At 40.1% G+C, this 27,730-nt stretch overlaps 1 protein-coding gene across 1 annotated transcript in view; it reads right to left on the reverse strand.

Moving 5' to 3' along the window:
- Positions 1-27,730, reverse strand: part of GAS2 (growth arrest specific 2) — a 97,065-nt gene that overhangs the window by 11,380 nt on the left and 57,955 nt on the right. The window contains exon 6 of the mRNA XM_044425991.1: positions 22,023-22,130. Within this exon, the coding sequence (XP_044281926.1) occupies positions 22,023-22,130 (108 nt within the window). The remainder of the gene's footprint in view (positions 1-22,022; positions 22,131-27,730) is intronic.

The following is a 27,730-nucleotide window of genomic DNA, read 5'->3' on the forward strand; positions in this document are numbered from 1 at the left end:
GGAAATGTTAACTTGGTTTGCAATGGCAGTTTAAATAGCCACATTCGATATTAGGACTTATTAGGAGATGAACTGAGAAAGCTCGGCATGGCTTGGAAGGCCAGTCAGCACCTAATGGAATGCCTCCTCCCTGATGTACCTCGGTTTGCTTTAAAATCGACAGACGCCCTTATTCAGGTTTTCCTTTACTCCAAGGCTGAGAGAGTAGGAAGAAGAGAAAAGGTCATTGTGGTAATGTCCCTCCAGGTCTGGAATTTTCTCCCAAGGGAAATGTGCCTTACACCCATACTGCTATTCTTCTGGCACTTGTCTAAAGCTTCCCTGTTCTATCAGCCTTTATTTTAAAAAAATCAAAGACTTTAAAACCTTTAAAATCCTATTATAATGATCATAAGTCCTCCAATTCAGAGGCTTCTCCTCATCCAATGGAGGAAAGGAGGAGTAGACAAGGTGAGCTTTACCTTCTTAGCTTTGGCCTGCATTTTTGCTGGATGGGCTTCTTTGTCCATCTAGCGAAAGCATTGTGGAGTGGGGGGAAGGATGCTGGAGAGTCCCCCAGAATAGGGCATATGGTATTCTGGCCTCTCCGGTCCCTTCTCTGTCCACCAATACACTCCTTTTCCTCCCCTCCAAGGTTGTGTTTCCAAGTTCAGAGAGGCAACCAGCAAAGTTTTTTTTCTACACCACTTGCAAGCAAGAGGAGAAAGAGTAATAGATTCCCTTCTCCATGGTCAGACATCTGCTTCTGACCTATGATCTGAAAATCCAAAGTATCTTTTGTCCTTACAATGTTTAATGGCCATATGCTAGTTCCCTAAAAGCATTTTAGTGTTTTGTTCAATATCTTATGTCTTGTAATATTGTTTATTAGCCTAGCTCCTGTAAAGTGATATTGTATTTTATGCTGTGTTGGTAGATTTATTATTTTATATAGTTGATTTTATTGTGATTCTATTTGTATTTTTCTGATTACACTAAAATATATGCAGAAATGTGTGTTATAAAGCATTTAATAAATGTAATACAATGAATAACTTTCTAAAGAAAGCCATGTCCTTCTGTTGAAGTGAAAAAACCTGGACACATATATATCATAGCTATAAGAGATTATTGAATCTGGATTCCCTTAAAAGCAGTTTTCAGAGCTGTTCACAAATATTGCATTTCACCACTTCCAAGTTGTTCTGAACATTGCACAGACATATGCTTCTGCTGTCACAGAGGGTTATGCATATCAAGGCAATGAAGAAGATGTAATTCCAAATTGTAAATGCACACTCGAGTGTGCTCTTGCTGAAGCAGAAGCAGCTTTGAAAACAGGAATGACAGATTGAACTGGCTAGAAATTTTAATTAAACCTGTAAGTGAGAAGTCTGAAGCCAGCCGAACCTCAGCTGTGCGGCTGCTGTGACCTGGTACAGGAGATGTGCCAGAAAAGAGAAATGATTTGAGAAAGTCATAATATCCTTGGAATCTATTAATTCTGTGCCTGAATCATGACATTGCTTTTTGAGGGAGGGGAAAGCTTTACAAATGACAATATACCAAGTACAATACAAAGCAATATGTCCTTGGTTGCTTAGCAATGATAGAACAATGAAAAAAGGAGCCCATTGGGCTTTTGTGCTATGCTCCCTTGCTGAGGGTAATGTTGTATTCGTCTTTAGTGCTCTTGGTAAATCGCTAAAGCTTCCCACATAAAAATCCCTGCAAACTTAAAACATTAATGAGAAAAACACGGTGCTACTCTTTCCATTCTTCCAGGTGGGGGAAAGCACTTTTTCCTTAGTATTGCAAAAGATTGCTTTTGAAATCTCATCCAGTCGCAAAAGCAATTGCATACCTGAGAGCAGACTGACCCATGCTGAGATCCATAGACTGCTTAAGCCAATCTAACTGCCTTGAATCATAAACCTAATGCGATAAAGGGACATGGGCTACCCATTAGCCACTTAATGCAGCTTTCAGAAACTAGTTAATGGAAATGTTAATTAGAAAACTATGTAAACTAGCCTAACTGCACAAGCATCACTGAAAAGCAAGTATGGAAATGTGTGCTTGTAGTAGTAAATAGGGAAGGACTGCAGTTCGTTCTCTCATTTTCTTACAGCCTTGTTCCATGTGCAAGCGTGGGATAGATTCGGGCAAGCACACTTGGGCTAAAGCTTGAGAAGATGGAGGTTGGTTGGGAAATCTGCTCATGTGGATGAAACTGGACAACTGATTCTTGATGAGGTCACATATCAGCCCTGGCTGGCCTTGCCTGGGACTTTTTCTGGGCTTGGTGTTATTAGTAGAGGTGCAGGTGGCATCACTGGCCAGGAAAGTAACACCAGTGCAGGGAAGAAAACTAACTCTAACCCTAACCCTTAAAAACATTCATGCAAAAATGTGCACAGAAAAAGAACAGATGAAAATGTTTCTGTTACAGAGAAATGCACACAGTGCTTTATCTTAGCAAAAAGCATGTGCAAGTGTGTGTATATTTAACAAACACTAAGCAATGTATACCCTGATAATTTCCATGGGAAGAGGAACAAAATGAATTTGAGGGAAATGAGAAAATGAGTGATGTGCAGCCTGATCTGGAAGAAGCCAGCTTTGCCTCAGTGACACATTTTCTGACTGCATGTTCTATCAGTGTCATGCATATTTTATATGGCTGTCTTAAAGAGTGGTTTGGATACTCCACTTGCCACAGAATCAGGCAGCCTGTGCAAGTGTTACGTTTTCACATCTTCTCCCTGTCTGGCCGGGGGAGGCTGGTATTCCACAGCCTGGCACAGTGTCCACGGAATACCCTTCCCCAGTATGATGCTATCATTGGTGAATGTTAAAAGATCTGTTAAGGCTGAAATCCTAATTCTCCTTTATCAGGGGATAAACCCCACTAAACTAAATGGGAGTTACTTCTGAACTGATGCATGGTAGAAAATTTTTATCTCCACCTACTTCGTATTAAACACTGTGTCCTGATGACGTTTTACTGAACAATTTAAAGGGTGTAATATGGATTTGAACTTGCTTCTATACTGTTTACTCTGAGATTAGTTTTTACAGCACCTGGTGAGATGTTTGCCCTGAAAGCAGCTCATAATTCAATCAACCAATATTGAAAATTAAATTAATAGTGTTCAATGAGGATTACCTCCCAGCATGTATAAGACTGCAGACTGTGTTGTTTGAAAACCCACTTAGACTGCAAAACCACATCCATTTGCTTGGGAGCAAGCTCCACTGAACTTAGTATTTCTTCTGGATTTCTTCCTGGTGAACACAATTGCACTCTAGTAGGAAATACAGTTGCCACATTTCCCAAGAGGGGGAAAAAGGGCCATGAACCACTTGCACATGTGAATTCAAGCAAAATGTCTGTATATTTAAAATTTGAGTTTTATTCTCACAACTTATTTGAAGTCAATCATCTATAGCCTAAAAGAGGACCTATAGGCTAGGGTCTATTCCCTTTGTTACACAGGGTTTTAATTTTTGTCTCAAGATAGTAGCAAAGATGAAGAGGAGGAGCATTATTTTATTTGATCCTTATGACACTTGATGAGTAAGCAGCAAAGCACTTAAGTCTGAAATCCATCCAACTAATGAGATTGCTACAGAGAGGTCACTTTTCATGGATAGATTTTTTTTTTAAATCAAAAACCATGGTTTCCAGGGGAGCTTCAGTGCATTCCCCAAACGCCACATTTCCTAATTATGGAGGTACTTGATAGCCTTATAGCTCTGATAATTTTTTTGTAATATGAAGATAAATGATCTGAGTTTAGAATTAGCCATTCAGAGTGCTGCTCCTTGCCAAATGCAACATGGAGACGTTCAGACATAGCCCTGTTGAAATTCCCTAATGTAAGAAATTTGAGTATGTTGGATGTCTTTACATTCATCAGTTTTATATCTTTCCCTTTACACTAGAAGACACACAAAAAAGGCTTTACAGACTCTGGCAAAGGTCTTGGACCAGGAATATGGTCTAAATGCCAGGAAAGTACTGATTGCTGAAACAGAGTATCCGGGAGCTTTCATCCTCCTATTTCCTTTCAGCAAGAACAACTGGATTCTGGTGTAGAATTTGGCCTTGTGACAGGAAGGTGTTTCCTCACAAATAATTTGTGAGTTGTTTTCTTACAGAACAGCCTCACACACTGTCTCTGTGTTATAATGTCTGTTAGCCCCCCTGGAGCAGATAAGCATTTGCTAAAATCTATCTGAAATGCATGGATTTGCTAGAGGTGTTGAAGGTTGCATGCCCTGGATCTGTGCAGGCAGAAGACACTTCCATTGGAAAATGCAATAATATCTGCTCAGGAGAGGAGGAGGAGGAGGAGATGACAGAATGGACCAACTTTCCCTCAGTGATGGAAGATTAGCTTGGAATTTGTTTAAGCACTGATGATGGGAGGGAGGGAGGGAGGCAGGGAGGGAGAGGAATAATTTTTAAGCTATTGTGATTCAATACTCCTTGCCAAAAGTGTCTTCCTCCCCATACACACTTAGACAAGACAAGAGTTGGGCTTTTGCACCTTGTCTCCAGCTTTACCAAGTCCATTTCTTCAAACCTTCCATGTAAGCAAAGCAGTGGAGAAACAGCTGTCATTTGCAAAGGGAGCTGCGGTTGGAGATGAACCTAAGTGGTGGAGATGGACAAAAGCAAGGAGGCACCCTGTAAGAGACGAGCTTTTGTTCTTCCCCACTCCCCCTGCACTTGCTTTCCTAGAAGAAGCCTTTGAAAGCATAAAATATGCCAGGAAGTCTTCTCAGGTTTCTGTTTTAATCTAAGCTGGAGAGGAGTCTGGGAGTTCTAATATTCACCACTCCCTTAAGTTGAGTGCTACTGAAGCCCCAAAGCCTTTTTTCTGGGTCTGAGCCCAGTGAACTTCACCAGCATTGCTAAAAAAAGAAAATGACCATTGCCATCATTTAAATAAAGAATTTCTATATTCTAACATACAAGTGAAAGGTTCAGATATTATAGAAGTGGTGTGGCTATTTGTATTCTAGGTTTTACTTCCTGGGAAGTAGAAAATCAATGGAAAGATTAAAACCTCAACGATATAGATTCCATAACCAGCACAGGCATTTTCTTCAGTCACTGACCTGCTCACTTTGTAGATGGAGATGCTTGTTTGTCTTTTCTGAATCTATTCCATGGTAGCAAAATCATCATCTGAGAAAGCTCTGAAGCTCATCAGAAGCTCATGCATTTGGGGATCATGTCTGAATTACACCAAAACTAACATTATTGACCAGTGCCCATGCTGACTGGGGTTGATAGGAATCAAAGTCTAAAATATCTGAAAGGCACTGGGATGGGAAAGTCATAGAGTTTTCTCTGGTCATTTTCCAGTCAAAATTCAAGAAGTGTCCCAAAATCAGAGCACAATCACATGCAGAGGTGTAGGGGCAGCATCTCCCTGGTGTTAAACTTTGATTCCCAGATGTTTTTCAAAGTGGACTTGAATAGATAGCCTCTTCTTTGCTTCCTTTCTGCTCATCTGTTTTGAAGATGGATGAATGGCTCGCCTCAAGATGCATGTGGAATGGATGCTGGGGTTCGGTGGATGTGTTTATTTGATCCCAAACAAATGTGCATACTTGTAGCACATATGAATAGGCACTGGAATGCTGAGGGAACCTTCGATCATGTTTCCACTAACACAGAAATTATATTTGTACTTACTTTCTGGAGGATTCCGCTGTTCAGAACTGTATGTGGGTACTTTTCATTATTTCAAAATCTACTAAATCACTAGCACAAAAATTAAATGATGACAACATATGCTCCAGAGAAATGTAGGACTGGGGACCAATGTACACTTTCAACATGAACTGGACATGACATCACTTTCTTGGCTTGTTACCATGGCAGACCTTGGGGAAGGAGAAGTGGGGGAAGGAAAGTGAAAACAGGGCTCTTTGTACATGTCTCAAAATGTTATATGACTCTCTTTCTTTCCTCATAGCAGAACTATAGTGAGCAACATGGCATAACAAGCAACTGTTCTGCAATGTGAACCAAGAAATTCACTCAAAATAGCCCTGCTGTTTCTGGAAAACAAGTCTAGGAAAGGTAAATCATCCAGATAAAAACCAAGTTGTACACAGAAAAAGCTCAAAGCTCTATCTAATTTTTACCTTCAAATATAAACATAATGTATTTTTGGATTGATCTCACATCCACCTACTAAAGTAGTTAATTCTGTCTCTGTATTCTCACACAATGAAAAGCCAGGAATCCTTGTTTAATGCACCACAATTTAACAATTTGCAGGCTGGTGTTCACTGTCTCTTCACTCTTAATTTTCTTTTCCCTTTGTACAAGCAGATCAACAACTAAGTTGGAGTAGCTTAATGCAGGGATAGGTTGTGCTCCTGGCTGCAGGTACCTCTGGCGATTTGAGAAGCTGACTTGGATGCAGCCACAAAATGGCTACTATGGGAGGTGAAGCCACAGTCTTCAGCACTAACTGAAACCAATCTCACAGCTGTCCCAGCTGCCACTGAGAAAATGACTGGGTTTGCACAACTTCATTGGCAACTAGCCACTGTGAGGAGTTGTGTGAACCTGGACCAGTTCCCACAGGATGGCTTGTTTTTCAAAAACAAACCACGCCCTGAGAACCCATTGCATTTCCTAGGGATTATTGGACCCATGATGGGTTGACATGCCATCCAGATCTGCACATGGATCCTTTTGTTTGTCCATGAAAGCAATGAGCAAGCTGCATGAGAAGAGGGACACAAAATGCAAGCTTTCCTGGACCAATGACAGTGACAGCCTGTCTACCAAATGCCGTATTGCTTAACCCTGTGGCTTAACACAGGTGTACAGGCCATTGTGCTTTACTGTACTGTTATAGGTAAAAGCAGCTAATGAGTCAGTGGCTGGAAGCACATTTATCTGAATGTAGAAATGATGCCAGCCAAAAAATGATGCCACACTCCAGAAACTGTGGATTTATGAAATTTATGACATACTGACATTTGCCTGAAAATCATGAACACTTCTGACATACCAAATCAGAACCCTGCATAGTAACAACAACAACAACAACAACAACAGAGGTAGCAAAACCAAGTTAGGTAATTAAAGCAGAATAATCAATTAACGTGTTCCTGACAAATTAATTACTTGCCACTAGCAATAAAAACCCAAAATTGGCAAGGATAGAGGCATGGCATCTTCTTCCCCTTTCCACACCTCCTCTGCCATTGAAGGAGAAACTTCAGCTGCGAGCAACAGCTAATTGGAGGTAAATGCTTTCCCTTTCTTAAGCATGGAAAAAGAGTTTCTGAAAGGGCTCCCTGTGCAGCAGAGGAGCTGCCCCACGTAGGAAGCTATTGATTGATCCAGTCCTGGTTACTTCTCCTGACTTGTCTTTGAGGACATTGTCCTGCTTATGCTGAGCAAGACTTGCAGAAACCTGTCCTGATTACTTCTGAGTAGACATGCAGCAGCTTCATAGTTGGGATGATAATTAAAAGTGCTGCTGAGGAACATGTTCCAGCTTACTCCTGAGTAGATGTGCAGAGACTTGCGCTGATTATTTCTAAGTAATGTTGCTCACACTTCTGAGCAGGCATTTTCCTATGACAAATTGGCAACAACTGAAATGTGGGGGTGGGGAGAGAGCAGATAAGTTTTTTGCCTGTGGTGCTTCCCATCACCAGGAATGCAACTCCTGCAAACATCTCCCAAATAGAAAATTAGTGCTTGTGCAGTTATTTTTGTGAATTAATCGTTCTGACAATTACATTTGCAACAACAAAAATTGATAAATATATGTTCACAACAATGGTGTTCACTACAATATGTGTTCACTACTATGTATAATTATACATATCTTATTCTAGGAATATATTCATTCATAATGAAGGACCTGTGTGCTAGTTCAAGAATCAATTTGGGAAGGAGAACAGAAGAAACCAAAAAGCTTCCCAGTTCCCCTAGATTTATTGTTATCAGTTAATTTTCCATGTTGGCTACAGTTGTCTCACAGTTATCTCAAAGTTATCTCAACAGTTTCTCAGTTATGAAATAATCTTACGAATATCTTGTTTAAGCACCTGGGGTTCTCTAAGCATAAACAAGACAGAGAATGCAAACGTATAGCAACAAGGTATTTTGCATTAAAATAACTATACTCTGGTTTCTATTCTAATGTGCATGCAAAGGATGGGAAGACATGGGTGGTTAGGAACTGAGCACTACCACCAGAGACAATTAATTAGACAATTAGACACATTCCTACTCATTAAAGGATTATCCCAAGATTGAGGAGTTCTGCAAATGAGCAGCTAGAAACATCCAAATCTGATCACTCAGCATATCAGATGACCACATCACTGAGACTCTACATTGACCAGATAGAGAGGTGAGAGGGAATAACAGAGCCAGATTTCTGCATCTGGGCTTTACACTTGCTTACTGGTATTTGGAGGGCATAGCTGTGGTTTCAGTCACATGGCATCATGCAACCATCTGCATGGGAAAGGCTGCAAAGTATATATGGCAATTAGAAAGATATGCATGTGTCCGATGATTGGTGATATGATCCTATGATCCTGATGGGAGGATGTGGCAGAATCTGATTTGCCTAGTTGAACACATTTTCAGTATCAAAGTCGTGCAGGGGCACTATGCTTCTTTGGAGTGAAACATGGATGTTCAAATCACTTTTTCAAAATGTAAAGTAAAACTCCTTCGTCTGCTTCCTACCAATTGAAACATGTAGGTGGCAAAATGTTTTCTATACATATAATTATATTTCCAAGAATTCTACCTGAAAGCTGAGAAATATGATTCTCATCTTATATACATGTAGCAAAATAGTTCTCAAAATCTGCCTAAACTGTATAACATCTTTGACTATCTAGTCTTTATATACTGCCCAGAGAGCTTTAGTTGTGGGAAAATATAGATGATGATGATGATGATGATGATGATGATGATGATGATGATAGCAGCAGCAGCAGCAGCAGCAGCATTATGAGTTTACAAGAGTGGAATAGGACTGCCAAGGACAGGACATTTTGGAAGGCATTCATTCATAGGAACACCATAAGTTCAAGACAATTTGATTGCAAGTAACAACAACAAATATTTGCATTTAAGTTCATCTACATACGATATTCTAACTATCTAACTATCCTACCAAAAGGAAAGGAGTTTTAAAACAAATATGTGCACAGTTTAAGGCACTATTCTCTTACTGCAAAGACTATGAGGCATATCCAACAATACATTACAGTGTCCCCATTGGAGTAACACAGAAGACTTACGTATTTCCTAGCCCACATGAGGAAAACAAATATAGGGCAGTATCTAGAACTGCCTCAATACCTCTGCTGTTTGGGTTTTGTCAGTGGAACCCTTCCTAGCAGAACCCTTCCTAAACCAACCTCAGAAATGAGCCAAAGTGCTCAAAGTTGGTGGGGCTTCTTTCTCCAAGTTCCGCTGACCTGCCACATTCTGGAAATGAGCATTTCAGCTTGTTTCCTGCTGCTTTAGGAACTAATCATGGTAGGTCCTGATGTCATGCAGGCAACATTGGATCCTGTCCAAAAGAGGCACCAAGAAGCCAGGTCTGCCACAACTCCTCCTTTTCAGGGATAGGGATACATGAGTTAAAGGTACCTAAATTCCTGAGCAGCAGGAAGGATGCAAACCAGCTCTTTCTACTCCTTGTCCCAGTCAATGAAAGGCACTCAGGGTGTAGATGATGTAATCTTCCTCAGCCTGGTGCCTTCCAGATCTGTTGGACTGCATGGCTTGCTGGTGGATGCTCAGAGTTACAGTCTGGCACTTCTGGATGGCACAAGGCTGAGGAACACTGATGTACAATGTGGCTCAAGCTTCCCATTTATCTGCCTACAGATTTTAATTCATAACAAGATTGATGAAGATTTGCTATACAAGTCTCATTAACCATAAAGCCCTGTTTTTGATACTAGGGCTTAAGCCTCAAAAGTAACTGGAAATACTAAATAGCACGGCAGTTTTGCCCTTGGGCAGAGTTCCTTTCCTTTTTTTTAGCACTGGGTAGATGCATCTATTAGTCTCAACACATTTGGGATTTCAGTGAAAAGTCTTTAGAGCACATAGTTAGGGAATTAATTTAGAAATTAAATCCTGCTGGCATTTCCATCTGGATGTCTCTGTCTTTTAGCACCATCAAGAACATTCTCTGCTGCAAGCTAACAGCTTAGTCACCTGTGCAAATGGCTGCCATACCATGAACAACTGTAAAAAACTTTCAAAACTTTTGAAAAGAGAAGAGAAAAGAGGGCAAAACCTAACTCTTTACATAGGAGATTTAACAAAAACACACCACATTTTTTTGAGATGAGAAAGAACTGTGATCATTTCAGGAGTCTGAGACAGAACTTAAATATGTTAAAACAAATCTAAATGAAGTTTTGAGACAAGATTATGCAGTTTTCCCCCAAGCTGATGCTTTCATGCATATGATGACTAGAAACTGGAGCGCCAGAAGATAATGCACAATCTTCTATTAAAAGGAAATACAGTTGCAATTGATTTATCCTAAACAAAAGCAGACATGTACTTCTTCTGCTACTCAAAATATCATCAGTGTGTTTTGCTGTATTTCTCTCCTGTGCATTCTGATACTTTTGGAATCAATCATTTAATAAAGATTGTACTCTGTATTAAATGATTCATAGAGTTTAGCAAAGCACAGTTTAGAGAAACACTCTAAAGTTCAGCTTTCCCTGAAACTGCAGCGGTTTCATGAATGGCAAGTCTGCTGCAGCAGCATATCTGGCATTCATGACTCACTCCGGGACCTCCACGCTGCACCAAGACAAGAAGGACCAGCACGAGTAGCGCAACAGCTTTACTGAAGGACAAGGAAAAGGAGCCTTAAAACCTTGTTCTAATTGATACTTTTTAAAGACACTGCCTGGTTAACCGCCTAATTTGACACTTCAATGTCTATGGAAACTGACATCTGGAATCATTTTTAGATATTTTTACCTGCTCCATGGGGGAAGTTTAAACTAACTGACTCTGTTTCTCTATCTGCTGTGGTAATTAATTCTACACTCTTTCCTGGTCATAGAATCATAGAGCTGGAAGAGTCTCATCGCCTGTCAGTGCAGAAAATGCATCGCTACAGCATCCCAGATGGGTTGCCACCCAGTTTCTGCTTAAAAAACTTTAATAAAGGTGAATCCAACTGTATTTTGAACCAGTTGGCTCAGGTGCTACCTTCTGGTCAATAATCCATTGTCAGGAATTAGATTTCCCCTTCTCTCTTTCAAACAACAGACAGTTCTTTGGCAAAAGCTCTTTATTTCTAATGTACATCCAGCAAGCTATAGCCAGAAAATAAAAAGTCTCTGAGCAGTTCATTGAACCCAAACTGAAGACTATTTCCAAGAACCCTCCTTCCCAGAAGTAGGTTCCTCTGGAGACGGGCAAGCTTCCTAAATCTACATGAATCCTCTAGGTGGCTTACTCTTCTTTCCCGAGGCCACGTCATGGGGTCAAGGATAGAGCTACACTCTTCTTGCTCCTCTCCCATGTCCTGCCAGCACTTCCAAACCCTTTTGTTTCCCAGGGTCTGCCTGAACACCTGGAGATAATAGCTTTGAAATAAGCTCTTCCTCCTCCACCATCTCATTTCCCAGCCCTCACCATCCTCAACCAAAGAAGCGGCATCACCCTGTCCCGGAAATGCATGACAAGAACTACTACCCCTTTCATTCCCAACATCTTTGCATCATCTCCTCAGTTATTTGATCATGGCAATCATAGTGCCTTATACATCTGTCAATGCAGCTTAGAATTCCATTTGATCTGCTATACCATATTGCTGTTATGTTTAGCTTGAGCATTTGTAAAATTACATCATTAATAAAGCTTAGTTTTTCTTCAGTATCATTTAGGTCTCAGAAGCTCCCAGTGAAAACTTTGAATATTCTTAGTGTAGTGCCATCTTACGTTTATGTTATGAAATCACATAACAACAAAAAGCCATACTAATTGATAAATAAGGCCAATTGGCAACAAGGGTTCTTTGGTTATCATTCTTGAAAATTAAGATATTTCTGTGCTGACAGTCTGAGCATAGTAAGAAAAGATTAATTTATCTGACAAACTATCAGACTGAATGGAAAACCAGAGAATTTAACTTGATGGTTATTACCAACACTTTTTCCTTGTGTCCTTAAACTACTAAAGAAAGATCATACATGATTCTGAGCTGGCATTCCTATAAGAATATTTTCAGAGAGTGGTCATGCAATTATGTCCTTTTCAAAGCCTCTTTACGCAATGCCTTATTATTTATATGTTCAAGTATTTCTCCTAGAAGCAATCAATAGTTCAAGGTTCCCTTAAAGCAATGCATTAAAAAAAGGAGTTCCATCTCTACTGTTTAAAAAATTCTGATGTATGTAATTATAAGTTAGGGAGTCTCTGCTGAAATAGAATATCTAATAATACAAGCCAAATTGCCATAGGCTTTATCATGTTAACACAGCTCAAGAATTTATACTTTGTAAATGTTCTATACCAACAGTTTTCAAGGAAGTTTTTCTCATGGGTTAACAATACTCTTATTCAGATCTGTGCAAGAAAACCCTCACCATCCAAAATCCTAATGTTTAACTGTGCTTCCTGCAGACCCAGGGCCGTCTTAATGCATGGGCCTGATGGGGACTTGCCTGTGGGACCCATACTAATCTGTGTATGTTAACCCTTGGAAAATTGGAAAACTTTCAAAATTAACAGTAGTTGTAGTTGTCGTAGAGGCCCCAGTACACTGCTCTGCCTGGGGCCCATAATGCTGTTAAGATGGCCCTGTGCAGACCCACACACTCTGCATATCACAAAGTCCCACAGTTATACACAAAACCAGGATCCACTTTTTCCTGTTTCCATAGGGTTCAGCAATAGAACATTCTAGTCTGCTCAATTTAAAGGCTTTAACCCTTCAAAGGTTGGTCAAGGGGAAGAGAGAACACAGAGGTGGGGTAGACAACTGGGCACCCTCTGGATGTTGTTGAGATCAACCTCCTACCAACCCCAGCCAAGCATCGCCAGTTAGGAATAATGCAAATTGCCAACTAAAACACCTGACAGCATCAGGTTACTGACACAGATAGGCCCTGCAGGTCTTGGCTGAGTAAGGCAAGTGCAAGAAGGAGAAAGCAGTTATAGAAAAGCCCTCTTCAGTTTCGCCTGGGCTCAGGACCAGGGCAAAGCCTCCTTTTACCCATCCTCTGAAGATACTTTCTCCATTGCAATCTCTCCCTGCTGCAAACTAGTGAAACCGTTTCCCTGAGATCATGCCTGAACTTTTCCAGAGTCTTTTGTTCTCTCTTTTTTTCCTTCATGGTGCAAATAAACTTAGTAGAGGATAAGACTCTAACAACAGGTCCAGGCAACTTCCCCATTTCTGGGCAGAGGCCTGGTAAATGTGTTTGGCCCAAAGGACAATGTAACAGCATCTTTCATATTTATAGTAAATAATTCTGCATGTGATGCCAGCCTTCCTGATTGCGGTGTCTTCTAGATGTTTAGGACTACAAATCTCATTGGTCCCAGCCAGCCTGATAGGAGGTATAGTCCAAAACAACAGGGGACAAGGTTGGAGAAAAGCTGTTCTATGAAATAGCTATATGGATACACAAACCAATATTGAGTCAAAGGAGAATTTCCAAACAATGAAAAATGTAACATTATAGCCAGATAAAAATTATCTTCTATCTTGTTTGTTTGTTTTGTCAAAATCTGGATTGAACAAAAAGACAGGACTTCAATATTTCATCCAAAAGTTAGGATACTGATCAGGAAAAATGTTAGTTTCTCCAGTCCTACTACTGTGATCCTATCTAAGTCCATTTACAAAGACAGCAGTGTTAGATTTCTTAGATCAGGGTTTGTGTAGATGATAAACCTTGGTCTAAAGATGGCTCAATTTGCAGTGGACTACTTAAAGCCTCCTAGTTATGCGATTTTTGCAAATAATTTTTGCTCTGACTATCAAGGCCCTGTCATGTTCTTAAGCAAGAATTCTTGCCCAGAATCGTTTAACACAGATTTACGTATGTTTTCACTGTTAAGCAATCCTGTGCATGCATTTAGTTTGTAACAAGTGTTTTTCTCTTGATTTAAGGCTTAATGCGTCATGTTACAGCACACACCCATTATATTATTGGGTTGTGATTTCCAGACATTACCAAAAGAAAAAAAAAAGAGGAGGAAAAGTCTATTGCATTTTTCTAAACAGTAAATGTATTCATACATATTTTAAACCAGCTTAGCCATTGTTTTCAATTATTAAATGAGAAAGGAATATGCAAGCCACCTCAGTTGCAGTTCAAACTACAGAAGAGCCTCAATGTTAAAATGTCTTTAAAATTTTGAACGCTATTTCTTTCAAACTCACAGCATTACCATATAGCTCTTTATTGCCAGAACACCCACACTCAGCCATTCTGACTGCCAGCACTCAATGTGGTTCCTGCTTCTTCATTCCCACAGAGTCCTTTGCTCTGCAAGTATGAAGTACGCTTTCTTTTTTTTTTTTGATTTAGAAATAGCACATAGATTGTGTAAGTTATGAGATTCAATTGTTTCACACACCAATTTTCATGCTTACCAAGTTGAATAAAGCATACTTCCAAGGAAGTACCCACCAACTCCAAGTTGAGTCACATATCGAGTGTGAGCTCTTACTGGAATATATGTGGGAACACTTGAAAATGTCTACATAAATCCAATCTAATACTTTGAGATTTCTGCACTGAAGTCATGCACGGGCTTAAGGATATCTTAGATTATCTTCTCCCTAAGTAAAGACTAGTTCAGGCATGTGATTGTGTTTGTGCCTTTAAACCTGCTGGGTGTTCATACATGGGCAAAATGTTTACATAAAACCTACACCAATAAAAACCTAAGGGTGTATGTCCCCACCCTTGTGATCTGGGACTGTATATGTGATTCATGTGTAGCTTTGCAGGTGTAGGTCTTCCAGTAGCCCAGTGGTGGTAGAACTTCATTTTTCAACACAGGGAATCTCTACTTGGTAAGAAAATAATTCAAACTGATCTCTAAATACACTTAAGGATGTCACTCATTCCACTTACTCAAATATTTATTTATGGATGAAAACTCACATTAGCATGTGATGGCAACTGAAGATTTAACTGACACTGAAGTTAATTATAACATAATTCAGTGCCAGAATTTATAAATAACATCTGTTTTAACCATTCTTCTACGTTCAACAGCAGAACACATATAGAAATTGAGATCAACTTTTCACTTACATCTTAAGAAATCTGCACCTGCTTAACTTCTTTGTGTGATGCTGTTGTTAGACACAGAAGCACAGCCCATAAAATACCAATAACCATATGATAACCTCATACAGCTCCCATACAATAAACTCATCTGAAAATTTCTTTATCAAAGTGATTTCTCTGATGCCCTGATTTCAAAACGAATATAGAGAATTATGGGCACTGAATACAAGTCAACACTAATCTAATTTTATTGAGAGTGACTTGTCAGTTTGCACCAGCTTGAATCTGAATCCTTTAGAATGCCAGAACTCTACTCATTATGTCATTTACCTCATTATTAAGGTTGGCAGAAGGAGAAAGAACAGTAATTACTGTTTATCCGATTCTCATCTACAAAGAAAGGCTAACTTTGTACTCTGCAGTATTGTGGAGATGAAAAAGACTAACATTTTCACATTCTCACCAAACATTTCTCCTTTGCAAGTAGTTTTTCACACCGCCTTGAAAATGGGTACAAAAATAATCGCAAATGGACAGCTATTGCAGAAAGAGCTAACAGTATCCCACTGGGGAAGTAATCAAACAGTTTCTCAGCCAGATCTAGCTGCAAGCTATGGGCAAGTTCAGCCTTCCCCAGTCTGGTCTGAATCTCAGCAGCTATAATGGCAGTCCTGTGTTACAGTCCAAAACATCTGGAGGGCACCAGGTTGAAGCAGACTGGACTATTTGCTCTAGCAAATAAGTAAGGATGTGCATTCAGGTGCCCATCCCTATAGAGTTGTTGTAGCTTTGATCCATTGCCCAACTAGTCATGAGCAAAGACCTACCATTAGAGTTAATTTGACTTATATCTTGCTTTCCCACTGAGAAAATGACACTCACTGCAACTAAACATGATGAAAACAATGTCTGCATTCCCCTGATAATAAATATATTTACTATATTTAAAAACTCATGTAAAATGCACCCAAAATTCAGAGTAAAAGCATTAATAGCAGGGGGGAAGTGTCTTGCTATGGAGTAGCTATACAGAAGGCACTAGTCTGGGCAATAAAGATATACTCCTTCTTGCCTGAAAAATAGAAAAGGATTTGTTTGCCCTCAGTGATATTGTCACTGGCTATATAGTGCCGTGATGTCTTCATATTCACCCTGTGATTCCAGTTTGGCTGGCATCATGCAGTGAAGAAATTTTCTCTATCTCTTCTAATGTATATGGGCTGTAGCAGACAGGAAATCATGGCTGCAAACAGCTGCCAAAACCTGTAAAAGACTGGTAGGAAAGCTTTTTGGTTTTTTCCCCCTTACCTCCTTGCACCATTTTTGCAACAAAAATGATCTTCAACAGTTGTCACACTGAAATTCTAGTACTTCTTTTAAGCTACCACTGCATCTCAGGATGTGACTGCAAAATTTAAGATATAAGAAAAGGGAAGGGTGGGTGCCTGTTCTGGAAACCTATTTACCAAATGTTCTTGGACATGCTTATTCAGAATTAATTCATACTGAATTCAATGGAATTACTCCCAGGTAAGGATAAATATGATTGCAGCCTTAAGGCAGTTTACTTCCAATTGAGAGCAATACTTAGAAAAAAAGTCTAGGAAAAAGTGTGGCCCAAATTAGCAGAGTGCTAACATTACTTAATTGCACAATATGTACACAATGCATTCAAAACATGAGAGGGTGAGTGGACTCCTGTAATATGCCTTTTTGATGCTCAGTCTCTCCCAACCTGATGCCCTTCTGATGTTTAACAACTCTCAGCATCACTGACAATGATTCAGGCTGGCTGGAGCTGGTGTCTCAAACACTGGGGGGCACCACATTGGCTGATGGAGAGGGCTATCCTAGACCAGAAATCCCTCTGAATTAAATCCAGTATTACTCTACCGGAAATCTCCAAGTGCAACCGGTCTGTCTCCCTCTCCTTCCCCATTGCATCGCTCCAAAAACCCGTTTCATGGATTTCCAGCTTTTCAGAACAACTCTGAGGGCACACAGGGGATGTGGAGTGGGAAGGGGGGGGTGAGGACAAATCACCCCTTCCCAGTTCCACTAATGGAACTGTTCTGCATGTTTTATACAGCAGAACAACACAGTTGAATTCAGTCCTATGATAGCCATTTTGCTTTTCTACTGCGGCTTCTACTCAGTAATATCAAAATGCTCTGAATTAAGTTTTATTATACACTAATAAAGCTGGCATCCAAGGGAGAAATAGCACCATGAAGCTTAAGTGAGTGGTCTGTGATTTGTGGCTGATCTAAAATTGAAACCAGATGCCAGGTGTACATTTTCTTGAAAAGGATAGTACACTGTTTTTTAAAAAGATACTGATGCTAACTCACACACACTCACACACACAATGGCAAAAAGACTGTCTGAGAATAGGTCTACTCAAATTTCTTGGGAAACATATAGATGTACCCGTTTAAGCCACATTCATCTGCCTCAGTCTGACACACGCTATAGCTCAACTCTATACACAGTGGGGCCAATCTAGACAGTTTTCCCTGGGCACCCAAGTTTGGCATGCTTGGTGGTTCCCATTGATCTGAGTTGGTTCCAGCCAGCTGCAGAAAAATCTCGGGCAAGTTGTGCAACAAAGATAAAAAATAAAAATAAAGTGACTTTAACTGTTTGATCATTAGGGCTTAAGAATAAGACAATTTCTGATAAAAATTGAGTGACACCTCACAGATGTCATTGACAGCATTGCATGCATAAATTAACTATGCTTTTTTCTGTAGGCTCCTTGAACACAAAAAGGTACTGTTATGCTTCTCCCAACCTCAGTCTACCCAGACCTTAAAATCTGCATCTGGGGCCTTCCTCCAACTGCCATGTCCAGTAATGCCCCAGGAAAAGGCACCAAGGAGGAAGGCCTTTTCAGTAGTGCCCCCCCCCCCATTTGTGGAATGGGCTCCCTGCTGAGGCCTGACTGGCATCAACCCTATCATTTTTTTAGAATCACATCAAGACTGCCCTCAGTTCCCAGGCATTTAATGACATATGTTGAATTATGTCTGCTGTTTTAATTAAGTCTAGCTTTACTGAAAATGTTTTAGGTGCTAAACTGTTTCAAATGTTTTATAGTTTTGTATACTGGGGTATTTAAGCTGTTTTTATTTTCATACTGGAATTTTATACTGTGTTTTATTGCATTAGTGTTTTATTGTATATTTTTGTATGTTGATTAATTGCGGTAAACCCCTCAGAGAGCTTTGCTTATTGGGCAGTATAAGAAAGAAGGCAAGGCAAGGCAAGGCTTTTTCATAGGAGGACCATCTTAACAAGAACATGGGAAGCTGCCTCATAACATGTATTACCATTAGTGCGTTGAGCTGGATACCTGCTTGTGGGCAGCAGCTTTCCAGGGTTTCAGACTGGGGTCTCTCCCAGCCTTCCCTGTTAACAAACGCAGGGAGCTTCTGCATACAAGCAAGTGCCCCACCACTGAGCTAAGGCCCCTTCCCAACCTTTCAACGCTTGTTAATAGAGCTTCCCCACCCTGGCTCGCTGTGCCCTTGGAAAGAACTGGATTGTGCACTCAGGTTCTGAGGAATGAAGGAGTGGGGTTGGGTGTGATACAGGGAAAGAGAGCAGAAAAGGTTACCTGTGGGCTGTAAAGATATGAATCATTGCATGTTTAGACAGAAAAGTCCTAGAAATCCCAGGACAGTTTTCTTTCTACATATATATAGGACTTTGAGGTTACTCTGTTGATTTTTTAGCATGTTGCTGCTGTCTTAACATGTGCTTGATTCTTTAGAACTGCTCCTTGTTCTATTAATATTACAGCATTCTTGTATTGTTTTGTGTAAATTGCCTTGAGGCCCTTTTATGTGAAAAAGCAGGATACACATTTCAGTAGAAATAATAAGAATTCACGGTGTCATTTGTTTTCTGCGCTGAAGCACAATATGGTTCCTTTTGAACTTAGGGTTTTGCTATAATAGATCACATCACATCCTTGCCACTTTCAGTAGCAAAACAGCACTAAAACATGTTAGAATGCAAAACTTTAATCCCAAGATGCACCACACAGTTTTGAGGTAAAAACCCTCATACATTATTTTTATTTTATTATCATATATATCACATTGGCAAGCAATAAAAAAGAAAATGCTAACAAGCTCAAAATCCCAAAACACAGAAGTACATTCAAAGATGTTATGCAAAAGAAAAACTTAGAGAGTACTCAACGTTTGGCCTTGTTTATCACTACCACCAGTTCTAAAATATTCAGAAATGAAGCCCAATACACACACACACACACACACACACACACACACACACACACTTGTTCGCATTAATATCTTTATTTATGGAGCGTTTCTTTTCCTCCCTTTCTTCCTTTCCCATCATTCCCCCCTCTGCCAAAATGTAAATCTCTCAGGTCTGGACCTGTTTTTGGTCTCTAACTACGTGCGACATGCTATGTATACTGCTAGTACTATATAAATATCAGATAATAGCAGTAACAATAACAAATATGTTGCATTTTGATTTTGTTTTCTTCCATATTTTACCTAGGTAATCGGAAACTTCAGAATCAATATACTGCCTGGTTCTCTATGTATGAAATGTCATTTAAAAATTATTGTATTTTAGTGCTGTCAGTCTTCATGAGACAATTATAAACCTTTCTGCAGAGAAAAAGAGAGAGAGAAGCAGGCAAGCCCTTGCTAATATCCTGGTCCCCAAAGAAATGCCTGGTCTCTGTTACCTTAGCAACTGCTCTGCCATTCCTTGCTAAACTTTGTACTATGAGTTAGCATCTTGATAACTCCTTTAGTATTACAGGTGGAGAAGAATACTAAACAAGCTTAATGTAGGGATGGAACCTATGTATATGAAAACACCTATGCAATTAATATCTCAGTCCAGAAAAAGCCTCTTTGCAAATGATTAAATAACTAACATCAAAAGAGTATCAAGGAAAAGCTCAGCTCAGAGTAGGATTTAATCTGATCACAGACTCTAACAAGCAGCTAGTAGAACCAATTTACAGGTAGGTCATAAATGGCTCTTGCTAGAGTTTAATGTAGGAAAACTGCTGATACATGTATTTGAGATAGATACTAGAAACTAAAAGTGGAAAGAAACTTTTGGAAAGGGAATCCTGCCTATTCCTGCTTACTACATCCTGTTAAACCCCTAGCCTTACCAGAAGCAACTCCTGGGGGTCAGCAGTCCTGCAGAAAAGAGAGGCTAAATAAGAAAGTGAATACAAGCCATACTTGGGTAGAAACATCTTGTGCTGGCATATATGAAAAGTTCAGGTATTCAGATGCATTTTGCTGCAAAACAATTTAAGCTTAGCTGAATGACAGCTCAATTCCTCTGTTGTTTTAACATTTTAACAAATTCTGTTGCATGCAAGCATCTTAAAATAAGTTTTGTATACAACAAGAATGAAAATAAAGACAAGATGAAATTTATGCATGGACTGTCAGGTTGCTGCCCCAGAACCTGACTTCAGTACCAAAAGTCAAACCCAAAACATGTATGATTTGTAAGAAGAAACTTCTTTTGAGCATTATTGCTACTTTTCTTACCACTGTATTACCACAATTTGGCTTGAGGACACAATTCCAAACCATATAATATTTCTTCCCAGCAGATTAAAAATTTCTCTTTAAAAAATGTAGTCGGAGAAAGGTTTGTCCAGAAGATCAGTTAAGAGTTTGTCATGCCCCCTTATAAACTTAGTTTCAAATAACCTCTGAAGCCACAGTCCAGTGCAATTCCTCTGTAATTTAACAAATTAAATGAGCACTACAACACTGGAAAGGTCAAGCCAAAAACTTTTGAAGTACTAAATAGCAAGGCAAAAAAGTGGGATGTTTGCAAAATTGCAGGCACTGCTGTGGATGGAAGAACATCTTCATTTCTGCACACAGGACTGTAATGTGATAACAAAGACTTGGAATTGGAGTGGGCCACACTGGGATTTGATTCCATGCATGAATTGGGCTTGCCAAAATGCAGCAGTGAACACTCAGACTTTCAAAAATAACGAATATACAGAATTTGAAGGAAGTTCGCAAATTATCATGGGCACAGGGAGAATGGAAAGAGCTATGCTGCTATGCAGAATTTGCATTATAGGTGCTATGCACATGATAGCTCAGACAGCCGCTGAAGCCCATTTCATACAATACTAATAGATTTCCAACAGATTCAAAACTTGGTAGGAGAAAAGACAGTTTCACAGCTTCACCCTGTGGCACTGTGCTGTACATACCCACAAATAAAATGTTATCTGGACAAAAGACATTTGGATCTTCTGCAACAAGCCAGCAATAGATAGATAGATAGATAGATAGATAGATAGATAGATAGATAGATAGATAGCCTTCCCCAAACTGTTTCTTTCCAGATGTTTTAAACTACAATCCCTCATTATCCTTGGCTGGGGTTGGAGAGAGCTGTAGTCCAAAACATCCAGAGGGCACCAACTTAAGATGACTGGCATACATGTTATGCAAGAAAGCAATTTTTTGAAGACAAAGGAATGATCATAGAAGCTACAACATGATCAGAGAACTATTTACTCCATCTGGATATTTTTATGCATGCAGACATGTCAATCCTATCCCTGAAAGATTCCATCCAGTAATGGTAAAACACACACATTCATGGCAAGATAATACTCAGTAGAGCATTTACTATTAAAGCTTTACCAGATGCTGTTTCATAAAATAAATAGCTTATTTTCTTACCCTGATGAAAAGGATCTTCTCTCCAACTCTGTATCTTCCTTGTGAGAGACGCTCCACACAAAATTTACTAGGGCATTTACAAGGAGGATCTTCAGAAATATGTTTGACCTAAAAATGATGCATATGCTACCATGTTAATATATTTAATGAACTACTGTAACCATTATGACATATTCAACTTTCCTTTCCTCTTATTGACATTTACAGACTTTTCTAAAATCATGTCTCCTTCAACTTAATGGATCTTCTTCACAGAAGGAGAGACCAAGTGGTGGTCCAGGTAGGTTATTTCAGTTCCTGAACATGTACGTAGGCAGCCAAATATATAACTTCAGTTGGGAAGTGCACACCCAATAGTTTTCTTCTCCCTCCTGCATCATTCCATGTATTACTACTGCCCCTGCTTGCCTAATTTATTACAGCAAAAGAGAAAAAAGAATTGTTTATCCACCATATTAAAGTAATATTTCTTCGGTGAAACATTTGTAGTTCCACCATTTAAACTCAAACTACCATCGTGAATATGGGCATAAAAGGAACTGTCTTCAGTTGTCCAGAACATGTGTGAGAATACTCCACTTTGGTGCAGAAAAGGAATACATAATTTTTCCATAAAAACAATATAATAAGCATCTGCACATGGCTGGCCAGCTGTCCCCAAACTGCGAAGTGGTCACTATACTAAAAAGGAAGGGAGAGAAGGAGGAAGGAAAGAGCTTTTTGCTATTGCATGCATCACTTGTCACCATTACGTTATCATTTGGAGGCCCCTTGGGCTGTGGATATCAGGATTCAGGTCTAGCCGAATAGATAAAAGTGACACATAAAAGTACCACTGGGTCTACCGAAGCAGTTTTTAACTTCTGCACCACTCTTTGTCTATTTGCTCAATTTTAATACCTAACACACTACTATACCACAGTGTGCAGATTATAGAAAAGGGTGATGGTGAAGGCCTTAAGGCAGTGATGGCAAACCTATGGAACACATGCCCAAAGGGGCACGCAGAGCCCTCTCTGTCGGCACCTGATCACCCCAGCAGCCGTGTGCATCTTTGGAAAGATTAAAGGCGCCAGGTAATGACATCACTCATTAGCCACACAAAGCCCTCTCTGTCAACACATGACCGTCCCAGCAGCCATGCACATATTTGGAAAGATTAAGGGTGCCAGGCAATGACGTCACTCATTAGTTGCTTTTGCATGGCCAGTCAGTGAGCTGCCAGGGATTTGCTTAGACTGTGATTTTAGCAGAAGGTAGGAAATACACTCAGGTAGGAAATACACTCAGATGCCTTTTTCAGGGCCAGCCAAAAGCTGGTGGTCAGTGGAACGTTGCCCACTTGTGCTGGTGGTCAGCAAATTCAGGTTTTATTGTAGTGTTGGCACTTTGCGATAAATAAGTGGGTTCTGAGTTTCAGTTTGGGCACTCGGTCTCTAAAAGGTTCTCCATCATGGCCTTAAGAGAATCCACAAGCTCCACTTTCACACGCTTCCAGTGTTAATCAAATATGCTTCCCCTCCCCATTGTGGTCTTCTAAAAACAGTAGTTAAATCAGCTGCATCATAAGGAAGGTCAACTCTACTAAGGCATAGGAGAGAATGGGATGCTTGGGTATACAGAGCTTCTCCAAATTCCACTTTGTATCATAGTTCATCCCACTCTTGTTCTCATTTGCATCCTCTTTCTCTTTTCTTTTACAGAGGGGAAAATGAGATCTCTGAGCTCAGTTTATAACAATAAAAACCACACAATACAACATAAATTACACTGCACATATTTAACGTTTAAAACTGCATTATAAAGCAGTGGTTTAATATTGGACTGAAACCCAGGAGACCTGGGCTCTGGTTTGCCCGTGGCCACAAAGGCCACTGGGTGGCTTTGGTCCAGTCACAGACTCTCAGCATAACAAGGCAGTTGTTGTGAAGAGACACTGAGAATCTTGTAAGCTGCCTTGAGTTCCTTGCAAATGACAGAAAGATGAGGAAAAAATGTAATGCAATAATCTCATGAGAAGTAAAGCACAAAGTAAAACCTACCGAGACTGAAAATACAGTAAAGCAACAGAGAATGAGAGGCTAAAATTCCTGAGAAAATAAGGTCTTCACCTGGTACCTGAAAGAATCCTTCTCTGGGAATTTCTGCTTCATCAATAATTATGATGAACAGGTCTGTGAGCTCTTCTCATTTACCCTTGTCCTTCACTTCTTCAGGTAGGTGTAGTCTGAATTTGAAGATTCTTATGGGAATGATGGGGCAGTTTGTTTAATTTTAGGCTCTGGAAATAGTCTAGTGGCAGCAGGGCAAGAGCGCCTTTCAATAGTAAGGTGTCTTACACCTAGACCTAAAGGCTTTGCCGGGCTGCTTTGATGGCAACGTGCTGCTACTTTACATTCTTCAGAAGGGGGTAACCAGGCCTGCTGCAGTGAGGGACTCTCCTAGTCATTCTGCTGAATGGGTTCACGACCTCTGCCCCAAAGTGCAGTCCTGGTTACACCACTCTTTACATATCCTGAGTTTAAATTGTTTAAATTGACTTGCTGCCCTCTACATATGGAGCATTAGCAACTGGAAGAAGCAGCATTGATTTGATAATGCTGCAGTGTACAGAACAGAGCTTGTTTTATATAAGAAGCTATAAGTGTGGAACACATCATGGGACAGAAAGGATTTTTTCCCCTCCACATGGCCAGCTTCATATTTAAGTTGGACATAAGCTTATGAAATCATGGAAAATAGCTACTGAATACTTGCTAGCATAATCCCAGATCTGAATCCTGGCAACCATGAGCCAGTCTGCAAAGCCATGTCAGAATGAAAACTGCCAAACATGTCCTACTTCACTGCTTAAATTATGCCTTTGTGTTGCATTTATCATGCTCATAGCAACCTGATGACTCACCTGTTCCTTGCATGGAATAGAATGATAAGATTAAGGGCCCCATTTTGGGAATCACATCTGTGTTAGATACTATCGAGTTGTATTAATATTTAGTGTATGTGGAACTTGTCGGTGAAATGGAAGTAACACAGAGATCACTGACAAAGAGCAGATCTGGTTGAGTGAACTCTAATTTAACATTCAGGTACTAGTGCTTATTTCTTTAAAAAAGGGGGGAAACTTTAAAAACATCCAACACTGACAAGTGCATGAATACAATCATTTCCATGCAATGTAGTTTTCTAGGAGGGACATTGACCTAAAGTTATGATGTCAAAAGAAGGAAAATGTGAGAAGCATTTTCTAAAGATTTCATCCACTTCAGTTACTACTGCAGAGACCTTTGGAGATCTAGCTCATAAAGCAACAGTCTTCAAAGAGAGACTGAAAGAGGGATAAAATAGAATACTTATTGATACTTATTGAAAAAAATACTTATTGATAAAAGACTGTGGGGTGGGGGTGATTTTTTTCCCCTAATGTTTCATCATAGGAGCACATTAAGAGCCTTGCTAGGTAAGACTGAGAGATGAATTAGTTTGGCGTTCTGTTTCCAACAATGTACAAAGCATATGTTTTATGTCTATATATTCTGATGTTCTGTTTTGTATTGTACTTGTTTGTCAAAAGCCAAAAAAGATGTCTATTGCAACAAAAAAAGGAGAATCTTTACCTGTGTATATAGGAAGTGTGATGATGTTGAATTTTCTTGATATGGCTGCTGAAAAGCAGTCTTACTGGATAGATAAGTTTGTCTTTTTAAATTTAAATTCCTGTATGCTTGTTCCATCCTTTTAAAAAAAAAATTCTCAGTTTAGAAACAGAAACGGAGCGAGTCAGAAGGGGTCTACTGGACCCCCAGCTCCAGCCGGCTCTGCTCATGACATGCCTACCATGTGCATGTCTAGCCTATCCTTAAACAACCTCACCGATGGGGCTTCAACCACCTCCTGTGGAAGCCCATTCCATGTCCTATCGGTCCTAACCATCAGGAAGTACTTCCTGGGATCCACCTTGAATCTTGGTTCCCTGATCTTCACTCCATTGTTATTAAAGTTATTAAATATGTTAAAGTTGTTTAAAAGTTATTAAATTTTGTGAACTAGCAAAGGGCTAGTTACTAAGCTGTGATGCATGATAAAATATATGACTTAGTTTTAACTCTCTTGTGGCTTAACTAGTTTGGGACCCTGGAAATGCAAAAGTATCAAGCCAAGGAGTCTGCTTTCTTAAAAGGAGGGTTAGTTGCACTTCTTTTCTCTTGGTTGGATTCAGCCTGTACAGGAGACTAATGGATGCTCAGGAGCAAATATCTTAGATTCTTTATAATTGTACAAATAAAGAACTTGTGGGATATGTATATTTGAGCCTGGCTTTCTAATTACATTATAGCCAAGCAATAATAAAGCCACCCATATAATTCCACTTCCAGAGGTTTTAACTACAAATTCCATCAGCCCTAGCCAGCATGACCAGGGATCCCAGAAACTGTTGTCCAAAATATTTGCAGTAAACCTAGAGGTTGCCTACCTCTGACTTAGATGACCCAACTTCTGAATCTGGGTGCTTGTGAATATGCCCTCCACATAGGACTACCCTTATGTGTAATCTAGGAACTAAAACTAGTACTAAATATGGCATCCAGGTTGGTCTCTGGGCCATCATGGAGAGACCACATATCACCTATTTTAAAGTCTTTGTATCAGTTGCCGAAATGTTTCCAGAGACAGTGCAAGGTCATGGTCATTTCCTTTAAAGCCCTACATGGCTTGGGCCCAAAATAACTTCAGGAGGGCCTTTGCCCATACATTTTGCCTCAACACCTAAGGGCCTCTGGGGATACTCTTCTAAAGTCTGCTTCTGTAAGAATAATGTCAACTATCTAGAGAACCTTTGCAGTGGTTGTCCTAAACTGTGGAATGGTCTGTTGGGAGAGATGCATCTGATTTCCCAAATTCCTACCTTTAAGAGGAAGTTAAAAATGTATCTCTTCTGACTGTCCTTCCCAGATTAGATTAATATGTTGTCTTAGTCAATATTGTTCACTGTTGACTTTAATTTCTGGTAAATTTCTGGTACCCTACCCTCCGAATGGCACCAAACCAAGGTAGGCATTTACATATTAAATACCTTTGAAGAAAAAGGCATGAATGCACAACAGGGTTGGGACTGGGGCACATCATGCTCCCCCTAAACTTAAGTTGGAGACTTATGGCCATTCGGTGCAGAAAAGGAGGTGTGGCAGTGGCAGCCTCTTTTTGATAGATGGGCTTTTTCACCTGTCTACCTGAAATACTTTGGCCACCTAATGGGAAGGAAGGACTCCCTGGAGAAGAGCCTAATGCTGGGAACAATAGATTGCAAAAGAAGAAGGGGATGGCAGAGAATGAGGTGGCTAGATGGAGTCACTGAAGCAGTTGGTGTGAGCTTGCGTGGACTCCGGGGGATGGTGGAGGACAGGAAGGCCTGGAGGAATGTTGTCCATGGGGTCGTGATGGGTCAGACACGACTTCGAGACTAACAACAACAACCTGAAATGGGGAGATGAAAGAAAGCTTGGAAAGCTTCAGGATACCATGTTCCATAGCCTCCCTAGTCACTTCCCCATCCACACCCATAATACCTCCTCTTACCCTTTTCCAAGGTTGATTTTCTACCCTGGACAGCAGCCAGAGTGGTTCTTTCCAGGCCAGCAGAGAGGGGCCTGGGGAGAGGGAACAGAGATCCGGTTTCCAGTCCCCTGGTCTGAGGTCAAAATCTGACC

The sequence above is a fragment of the Varanus komodoensis genome, unplaced genomic scaffold, assembly GCF_004798865.1.
Source record: "Varanus komodoensis strain SLA01 unplaced genomic scaffold, ASM479886v1 scaffold16, whole genome shotgun sequence".
NCBI lineage: Eukaryota > Metazoa > Chordata > Lepidosauria > Squamata > Varanidae > Varanus > Varanus komodoensis.